This window comes from Anneissia japonica, unplaced genomic scaffold (genome assembly GCF_011630105.1).
Source record: "Anneissia japonica isolate Jap-2015-1 unplaced genomic scaffold, ASM1163010v1 scaffold93_len1081246_cov171, whole genome shotgun sequence".
NCBI classification, from domain to species: domain Eukaryota; kingdom Metazoa; phylum Echinodermata; class Crinoidea; order Comatulida; family Comatulidae; genus Anneissia; species Anneissia japonica.
In genome coordinates, this window is record NW_022726429.1 from 100,527 (window position 1) to 111,570 (window position 11,044).

At 33.7% G+C, this 11,044-nt stretch overlaps 1 protein-coding gene across 3 annotated transcripts in view; it reads left to right on the forward strand.

The window, feature by feature from the left end:
• Window positions 1-11,044, forward strand: part of LOC117113188 (protein draper-like) — a 47,676-nt gene that overhangs the window by 27,001 nt on the left and 9,631 nt on the right. For all 3 annotated transcript variants that reach the window (XM_033256475.1, XM_033256473.1, XM_033256474.1), the window contains exon 6: window positions 7,849-7,993. In XM_033256475.1, the coding sequence (XP_033112366.1) occupies window positions 7,849-7,993 (145 nt within the window). The remainder of the gene's footprint in view (window positions 1-7,848; window positions 7,994-11,044) is intronic.

An 11,044-nucleotide genomic window follows, 5' to 3' on the forward strand; every position in this document is an offset into this window, starting at 1 on the left:
GGGTTACGCAGAGTGCGACAATGGTTGTCATACTCGTTTGCTCTGCGGTCTATAAAGGATGGCCAGCATCACTAATATGTCAAATATTGTTTGTCACAACAGTTTTTAGCAATGAACTATTTCTATACTGAAAGCAACATCACTTAGTTCCATAGTCATGTCACGTTCAGTGTAGATCATCATAAAGTATATAAGAGGTTCTATTCTTTCTGCTGCTGTCGCATGCTTTTGTCATGCTCTGTAAATAGCCTTAAGTGTATGGTACAGTACATATCCGAAATGATGGTTATATATTAACATAGATTTATAGAGCACTTTCTGGCCCAGTGAGACACCTGTCTCTTATACACATCTAGATGTGTATAAGAGACAGTATATACACTCACTGCCAGGTGTCCAGCATGTTGTGATTATTTTAAATACCAGTATTCTGCCTTTAGTCATATTTCTCTTTTAGATTTTAACACTCTTCCACCTGCCTCAACAGTGCTGTACACTGCATAGGATCTGTGACTGTACCATCTTCAATCTGACCTGAATGTCATCATCATCACTCTCTTCTTGGCTTCTCTTCCATTATTCATTCAAATTCAATTACATTTCTAGAATGATTGTTATATTTATCATATTTTTCACCTTCCTTTATATGATCCATCATCTTCTTCTGCCTCACTGCAACACTTTATATCAATAATTGTTCTAATCTCATTCACTTGCATTAAACTTCCAAATTTGTCACGTTTTTTATATAATATATAATCCGTTTTTCTGATAAGTTGCTACTTACGATGAAACTCAATCATTATTAAATCCTGTTTTTTATTAAAGATAACTACATTGGATATTGGAATTGCATCTTTGCTTAAATCAAGTACATTACCGTATATTGCATCTAATAGCCTGCTGTTTAAGTATTCAATTTCTCTAGCGCTTTGTTGACATTGAAACGTTACTACACGGTCATCCCCCATGGTGCTCTTATCTACTCAACTAATGGAACATTGTAATGCCTCCTCATATTTTTCACCAACTTTCAGATTATTATTATTAGAATCTTAATTTTGCAATTTACTATACATTTTCCAATTCTGATACTGTTACCACAACCTCCATTTACAGTAGGACATTGTACAAAAGATTTTTGCCCTACCTGACATATTATTGTACTCAATGCTCAGTATGTTCCAAAATACTTGGAAAAAAATCTTGCAAGTGGTTCAGGTGGAAATCGAACCCACGTCCTCCAGATAAATACCTGGTTTCTTAACCACTCAACCACCTAGCTTGTGCTTGGTGGTTTGTGATGAATCCAATCCCAACAACAGGAGAAATAATACTAACGATGTTTGCCCTACCGTATGTGTCTGATTGCTCAGTACATTCCCAAATACTTGCGAAAAAATATCTCGCAAGTGATTCGGGTGGGAATCAAACCCACAACCTCCAGATAGCTAGCCTGGTGTCTTAATCATTCTACCACCGAGCTCGCATTCTTCTTTTACTTAAATATTGACAACCTTGCTGTTCTGGGTTTATCTTTTTATTTTATTTATCAACTAAAAAATTGAATGCAATCTTTAGCCAACATTTTCAATTTTGGCTATGAACTAAAACATGAATAATAAAAATATTATCTTCAAAATATGAATGCCTCAACTAATTTATTTATTTATACTCAATATTCACCTCTGCTTAGATAGGAATAACCATTTATAAGAACTTTTGACAAAACTTAAGGTTTTTTTTATGTATGGATCTGATATCTTCTGTAGGCCTATGAAGCCTGCGTGGAGTTTAGCACGTCAGTATTCACACACTGAGCATGTGCAGTAGAATGAAATAGCCTGGCTTACGCAGAGTGCGACAATGGTTGTCATACTCGTTTGCTCTGCAGTCTATAAAGGATGGCCAGCATCACTAATATGTCAAATATTGTTTGTCACAACAGTTTTTAGCAATGAACTATTTCTATACTGAAAGCAACATCACTTTAGTTCCATAGTCATGTCACGTTCAGTGTAGATCATCATAAAGTATATAAGAGGTTCTATTCTTTCTGCTGCTGTCGCATGCTTTTGTCATGCTCTGTAAATAGCCTTAAGTGTATGGTACAGTACATATCCGAAATGATGGTTATATATTAACATAGATTTATAGAGCACTTTCTGGCCCAGTAAGACACTAATCACATATTTAATGAATTTGCTCCGTGCTTACCTGTTCCAATAATGATCACGTAAGATGTATCACATTGCTCGCATGTAGAACAGTTCTACTTATAATCATATATTGAATATCAATTGTTATGATTGTATCGCTACATTAGATGTTGAGTAGATAAATGGTATGAAATTTCATAATTTAACCAAATTTAACTCCTCACAAACAGGAAATACTGGAAACTTGCATTTAGGCCTACAGTACTGATTGATAATGGTTTTTTCTATGGAATATTTAAAAAATTTCTCATATTTTATTGCATTGTAGTTTTTATATTTGTATTTCTGTATTTGAATTGGTTGAAAGATGAAGGCCTCTTCAAGTCAGCATTGCTGTTAGAGTCACCCTCTACAAAAGATTGTTCAATAAATAAATTAATTAATTAATTTCTCAACTGTCTTATAATATAATGACTGACTTATTATTACCCCCAGTCATTGGATGAAGCACATATGGGACACATACTCAGGTCTCTGGGGAGAATTCCATAAAGCAGATCTATCAGCGCATGGTTGTGTACCCTTTTGTACACCTGGTGGGGAGAGAGAGGCAACCGTATGTAAAGCGCTTTGACTAAGGACACAAGCAAAATGCAGAGACTAAGGACACAAGCAAAATGCAGAGAGGGATTGAACCTTCGACATCATGGTTCACAAGCCACTACTCTAAACCACTATAGCATGTTGTTGATTGTTTATGATCAAAACAGTTCATTAAGAAGAGATTAATTAAACTCATAAAATTGAATACTAAGGTTATAATATTTTTAATTGATGATGACAATTCCATCTCTCAACCTTCTCTTAACGTGAATTTCTTTCCATTCTCCTTCACCTAAATAGATAATTAATAACTTTGATATATCCTGAACATCTGTTGTCACTGTACTATATAACAGTTGTTCATAAACATTATATCTTCATTATCTATAAAGTAAACATGATGATATATATTTGTGACATAAGCACAAGTCTGAAAACTTGTAAATAAGAAAGTGTTCTGTAGTAAATCATAAATCTGTTTTGATGGACCTAATGAAAGCTAGTCTATATCAAGTTAAATCATTACACAAACTCAATATTTATAAAAGTAGAATTTCCAGCCAGTCCAGATTTATCAAAGTGTTAAATTGCTAGCGTCAAACCAACACTTGGTCGTAAGGATCAACTTGATATAACATTCTAATCAGAGAAGTCTCTTCTGCGCCCTGTACATTCCTTACTTCACCTGATTAAATTATTACGTAACTCTGAGTGGCAGATCCAGAAATTGAAAGTGGAGGAGGCCCGGGGGGGAACTTTCACAGATGGAAGGTCTGAACCCCCTATAGACCCACCATCGTTAGGTCTGATGTAAGCTGTTTATGATCCCATGGTTGTTTGAAATAGCACTCTCAGACTTAAAGTTGAATATAATTTTCATTTTTTTAAAAATATTTTTTTGATAATTTCAGAAAAGCCCGGGCCGATTGAGGACCCACTAGAATCCGTCACTGACTCTGTTTAGTAGCACCTATTTTAGAAATTCTTCAGCCTTATTTTTTCTCAGCTGATGAGGTGGTACATTGAAATATTCAAATACATTTGTGAATGCTTTACACATTTAGCCTAAGTTTTTATGCTCAGCAAATTAATGATTTTTTTTTTTTTTTTTTTTTTTCTGATTTTGTAAAATGCTGTATGCTGCATTCGATTTATTTATTATTTATTCAACAATATTTCACAAGGTTACCCCTAACAGGAATGCTGACTTTATTGGGCCCTCAACAAATACAAATAATTCCGTCTAGAATCTATACTGTATATAAAGATGTTAAATGCAATATACATATTTTCCTTCTATTACACTGTATTCCATTGAAGAATGGACACTATCGTCACATACACTGTAAAAAATATCAGCGATTAGTCCATATATGGGTGATGATGTTGTATTGCATCCTTATATGGGCAAGTCACAGGTACTGTATTTGTCAGAAAAATAATAATGTAGACAGAGATTAAGACGTTAATACATCTTTACGTGTGCATGTCATGCATAAGTGTACAGTGTGTAGGTGGAGAAAAAAAAGAAGCTGTTTAATATCGTAATGTAAAATTAGTTGATTCCTGTCATTATTTTTTAACATACTTAATTTATCGTGTACATAACTGTAGATAGAATTATCGTTTTTAGCAAGATTATAAGTGATTTGGTGAAATATAATAGAATGAAATAAGAAGAAAATGATACTATAACTAACAAACTCTAACAAGTAAATTTAATATTGTGTTGTACAAACTAGCACTTTTAAGTTGCAAAAAAAAAAAGCCAATAGGGCAATATGGTATTTTAAAAGTTTGCCCTACAGTACAATAAAATACATAACAAATTCTCTGTAAAAAGAGACATAAGAAAATTATAGAAGTTAATTGATAAAGGGAATGATAAGAAGTAGCTTATTCATTTTTTTTTTGTCAGTTTATCAAATGAGCTCCTTCTGTATCCTACTTCAATAGTAGATTATTCTAGTAAAATACTGTATACCTGTAGATTGTATTGTCTTGCTTTGCTATATTCAATTTCATAATATAAACATGAATAGACAAAAAATATTTAGAAAAAATACATAGAATCATATGTTGATGATATCTTGGATAACTAAATATTATATCACAGGATATATTTCCAGAGGGGTCCCACACGTAGACATCCATCTAAATGAATTAAAATCCTTTACAAATCCCAAATCACCAAGAGATTAGACAGGACAACTGTTGAGTAATTATTGGTTTCGTTCTATGAAACATAGACTTCATATCCTTTCAACAAGCAACATTATTATCGTCAGGCAGGCAAGATATCTTTGATCTAATTGTCAAGAGATTTTACGAGACAACAGTTACGGGTTTGTTGGGTCTTTTTATTCTTGGAACATACTCTCTTTAAAATATAGCATCAAACATAAAATCTAAAAAGCTCATTAAACGTAAGCTGAACTTCAATGACCAGGTATCAAAACAACAATACAGAAAGAATATCTTTAAAAACATCTAGAATACTGTATGTTTAGCAAGTGCAACATAGTCATCATTATATATTTGTCTGACCTTACGAAAGTCATTTTTTTTAAATGTTTCATATTCATATATAAGGGCATAGTATTAGTCTACTCCATTGGGACTGACTTCCAGACGATTACATCATAAATATAGATCATAAAGTTCCCTAGTATGACATTTTCTGTCATGTCCCACAGTTCTATTCTTCAGCGTGTGTAGTGTCACATAAAGTTAATTATATGAGCTGTCAGTGAAGTTTTTGAATAAACAATTTGTCAGCTGCAAAGAAAATTTTAGAAAATTGATTATTCACTCCTCATCATTGTCAAACCATCAAGGTATTAGATGATAATATACTGTACCTCCATGGTAAAACACTGCAACGGGTCAGTGATCCATGACGTTGAATATGGGTGCGTTCGAGCGAGTGTTTTATAGATAAATCCGGAAACGGTCATCTCCTGTTCTCACCCGAACGGGGTTTTAAACGCGGACCGCCTGCTGATATCCACTTATAATCCAACGCTGCAAATTGCAGAGTGTTTTGGAGGAGCAAAAGTAGCATGCATTAGCAGCAGGGAGCATTTTTTATCACCTAATCCCCTTTGATTTCAACATGCACCTGAAGTAGTCTGTTATGGTTCCTGCTTCTTTTACAGTTTATTTCCAAAAACAAAACTAAAGAGGTTGATAAAATAAATTATTTCAACTGAGGGCTAGCGTATAGAATCCAAATTGTTACCTTATTACATAGAGTACATCCGCCACATGCATACATGATCATGGAACCATTGCTTATTCGTTTAACATTGGTAATAATATTCAGTATTTATACTACAATCATCAAACGAATGAAAGTTTATTCATGCTATACAGTATATGCCCAAAATGCACATCTGCAATTTATTAGGAGTTTACAATGTATGCTTTATTATTGTTGTAGCTTCTTCGGTTAAATTTCATTACTTGATTTTGAGACAATACGTTAATGCAGTGTACCAACACCAAAGTCTGTTTCTTGATTAAGGCGTGGGGTGACACAGCTAGGTGATGTAAGGGTCCAGGGCAACTTGATAGAACCTTATCATTTGCATAATACCTTAGGTTTTAGTCCGAGGTTAATGGTGGTTTTGAAAGCCGAGTTCTGCACAAACCGGTAGACCACCCGCAAATACAATACCGGTATAATCCTATGTAAAAAACTTTTTCCCGAACACACCCTACGTTATTGCATACCTTATAATTTTATGTCATGTCTCTGATTTGAGTGACTGAATCAATGCAAACATCTGATAAAACTTACAAATTACATTGAGATAGATAATCGTAAAATGGCCAAAAAGTAGGTTGCAAAGAAAATAGGCTGCTGTTAGAATTGAACTTAGCAATGTTCAGAGAATCATTCTGATACTCTGCCAACCAAGCTAAACCAGCTTTAACTTGGCAATGGTTGTTTTTAGACTCTTATAATCTGTAGTGATATCATAAATAACCCATGTCTCATCCTGACAACACAGCAGTAGCAAAAAATAAGGAGGGTTGCATGGGCGTAGACTGGGGTTCAAAACACATCCCCTGCCCCCATGGAAGCAAATAGGGACCCCCACCAGGCCGAAACCACCCTACAGTACGCCCCTGAGTTAACTTGTACCCATCTGGATTATCTGAAGTGTGGACATCACCTAATACTGCAAATATTTGTTTTTTTGAAGAGGCAATTGACAGCTGTAGATTCTATAAGTAGATTTGTATTCATGTAAAACTACCGAAGTGTGCATGCAGGGAATGTATAAAAAAGTTCAGTATTTCACCATGACGATGACGTGTTAGCTGACTTTGTTTAATAGATCAAAGTACGTAAAGTAGAACTTCACTAAGTTACTCATTCCACATTGTCCAATCAGACGAATCGCAGAACAAGTTTCACTTTCTGTAATTATGTCCCTAGCCTAGATCATGCACAATACTTAAAGCTTATTATTGACATAAAATTTGTGTCACAGACAGATTTCTTTATTTGTGTTATTATAGTACCTGTATTTTGTACATAAAAGTGCAAAAAAAAAACTCATTGTTAGAATTCATAAATATGAACTTTGTTGTAGAGACTACCGTACCAGTAAAAAAATGTTGAAACTTCAAAGCCATGCTCTGGAGAGAAAGATCAATTGGATATGTTGTACTTTGCAACTGATTTTTTAAGACACAAAAAAGCATATTTGACAAAAATCATTTTTTTTAATACGGCATTTAACAACTGTGGGGAAAGTAGGGGGCGTAACCACCTTTTTTCCCTCCAGTTTTTAAATATTCAAAAATCTGTATCTCATTAACCGCTCCCTAGTTTTTTGTCAAATATGCTTTTTGTGACTTAGAAAAATCAGTTGGATAACATATAAAAACAAATTTCCCTCCAGAACTTGGCTTTAATTGACTTAACCGTATTTCATGAATATTTACCTTCGCCAAATGAGTTCTGTATTGTGTATGTATAACGTCTGTATGCTACTGTAGTCTGAATCATCACTTGGATAAGTGCCATTGCTTCAAAAGTGTTATTTTTTAAAATGATATCTTTCTTTAATAGGTCCATCAACTGTTGTATTGAAGTATGTACTTGAAGAAAAAGACAACGATTTCCCTTTGTTTATCGTTATTTCTGCATCAACGCTAAGTTTCCTGCTCATCCTGATGCTAACAATCCTCATTGGCACACGAATCTATCAAAAAGGGTAAATATCTGAAGTGTTGCTTTGATATGCTTTTTTTGCTATTAAGTCCTTTCACAACTAAGCAATTGTAGTGGAGAAAAAATGGGTTCCCAGACACCACAGGCATACACTTTCTTAACTTGCACTTTTTGAATTCTCATGGTGTCAGATTTTGATATTCTCACTACATATAGAATATAAGGTATTTTCTCATGGGTTCGGTTTTTTTTTTTTTTTTTTTTTTTTTTTTTAGCAATCTTTTTTTTTTTTTTTGTAGCAATCTTGGATTTCCGACAAAAATCAATAATTGGCATAACTTCTGAACTAGATAGAAAGACAAGTAATATAATTTTTTTCCTTTGTTATTCTCACATGATAAATAAATTAATAGGGTTATTTTTAATTGCATTACAGTATTTCAAAATTGTGAACAAAAACATTAGAATAAGAATAATATTGATATCCATAAAGTCAATCTCAGCAGTCCGTATAAATGTAGTAAATTTTAACCATCTAATTGCAAGGAGAATTGAGTTTTAAAAAAGACAGAAGCACATAAATACATAAGGCCATCGATTCTCTGACCCTGACATACTCATCCATATACATTGAGATATTTTAAATCAGTTTTTTATTTATTTTATTTATTGGGGCTGAGGGGATAGTTAAGAAAGTAAAGGAATCCAAGCTCGATTAGGCTTGTCTACTGTATTTCTTGGCTTCTATTGTATACCATTGGTTTGTTTTTTGTGTATACAATAAAGAAGAAGTTTTTTTCAGTGTTCCCTCTTGCTGCAAAAATAATACAGTATCTATTTGTAGATAAATCATAGGTTTTTGTAATAAAAGGTCTGTAAATCGGTAAAAATTAAATTGCATTCAATCTGTCTTATTAATAACTAATTTTATTATTGTTTTACTTAAAAGTGATTCAACTTTTTAGCTATTTTCTTCATCTTTTTCGTTCGCTCATATTTTCTTCCCTACTTTTTTCCTTTGTTTTTAAGAGTTTATCCCCAGTTATTCGTCTGAGAACCCCCCCCCCCCCCCCGATGCCATATACCATCTAGATAAGATTTAACTCACATATTAAAGCTCAGTTTGAAAAGGCAGCTAAACAATAGTTTTACAGCTTTCCCACCTTGATGAAGAAAATATTATGTAACATTCTTGCAATTGATGTTGGTTTCTTAGCCAAAATATGAAGAATGAAAGCAAGGTGATTCAAGTTATTTAAGAGTATGTGGCATAATTCCAAAGTATGCCTCCTGAATTATGATCAATCCCGGTCCAGTGGTTAAAAAAGTAATGATCACTTCCTGCAACAAGAACAATGAGTTTCTTGTAAGCTACTTTAATTTATTAATAGCTCCCGGTTCATTACATGTACCACAAACTAATGATGGAGTGATTGATACAGAAGTAGCTGGTTGGCTTCTCAACTCCCGGGAGGATAACTGAACTTGACCTCAAAGACTTTCTCAAGGACACGTGTATGTGGCCAAAAAATGCATTTAAAGAATGGTTTTTTCGCAAACTTGCACATTAACGTGCTTAGCATGTTTAGTTAAACATCCAAAAATGTTACACCCAAACAATGTTTTAGGTGGAAAATACCGATACCCAGTTTTGGGCTGGGTTTTGTGGGCAACTGTCTCAAGTTTTGTACTCTTTATCACCGGGATTATCATCTCACTTTGCCCCGCAATTATAGCATCTACTGTACATTAAATCAACATTTATGTAAAAAAGGGGTGTTTTTGTCTGCATTTGCAAAATGATGATATTTAAACTTTATTTGTCCTCATTGAACTTGGAAACATTTGGGCAGGGCCCACAGAACCCACGGCAGCTGCAGTTCAACACTACCCAACTTAACTACAACATGCAACAGACACGTACGGATACCATGTTCCTTATCACATAACTCTCAATTATGAGGGCTATTCAAGGAAAAGCATTCACACACATTGGTACACTTACTCTGTGGTCCACCCCTTGCACCTCAGTGAGGTCCGAGGGTTCAAATCACATGCTCTGCTTTTTACAGTACTTGTGTACTTTGATGATTTGTCGTGTTTGCCACTTTTAATTCAGGAGTATGAACTTCCTACAGAGCCAAGAATGGCATTTTGTAGATTTTAGATTCTTTGAGCAGGAGTTTTATAATGCAAGCACTTTGATTCTTTGGTTTGTAAAAGGGTCACAGTTACTGTACTGAATATTTTTATTACTGTATTATTATTATTTTCATCATCATCTTCATCATCATTATCATAAATTGTAGTTTATTATTAGTTTATTTACAAACATTCAAATACCTCTGACCGCAAACAATCAAGGAAAGACTAGACAATAACAAACCTGTGCGACACGAAAAGTTTAGTGTATTATACAACGTTGAGACCGCTTCACAACGGCCTTTGCTTCGAGATTTGAGCATGAAGGCAAGGCAAAAGCAGTTTTCTTAGCTACGTTTTTTGTCCGCTGATCGGTTAAAAAACATATTTCATTTTATTTTATCACTGAAAAACAACTATTGTAAAATGTTTAGCCCATAAATATGATGTGTGTTAAGAAAACATTAAACAATATTTTAATTTGGACCTTCAAAAAACAGTTAAAAAGAAATGGCTATGAAATTTTAGGGGAGGGCTAAAGCCTGTTTAGCCCCCCTCTAAATCCGCCCCTGATATTGAATATTTTTATTACTGTATTATTATTATACTGTATCTTCAAGATTTCAGGGCCAGCTCTGGAATAGCAATTCAAGATATAAATTGGAAATGTGATCACAAAGAGAGATATGGATAAAAATTTTTCATTTCAACATGCAAAATTTAATTTGTCAAGAGAATAGCTTTAGGAAGCTGTATCATTGTTTTCTGACTAAAAAACTTTTAAGAGCAAGAAAAAACAAAACAAAAATGGATACAGAATGATACTTATTTACAGGAAAAGGAATAGAAAGGAAATATGGATTTTTAATTGAGTTAATAAAGTTCGATATTTAAACACTTTCAGCTGTTCATAATTTGTCAAAAGGTAGCCAAAAATTCATCGCTCATTATC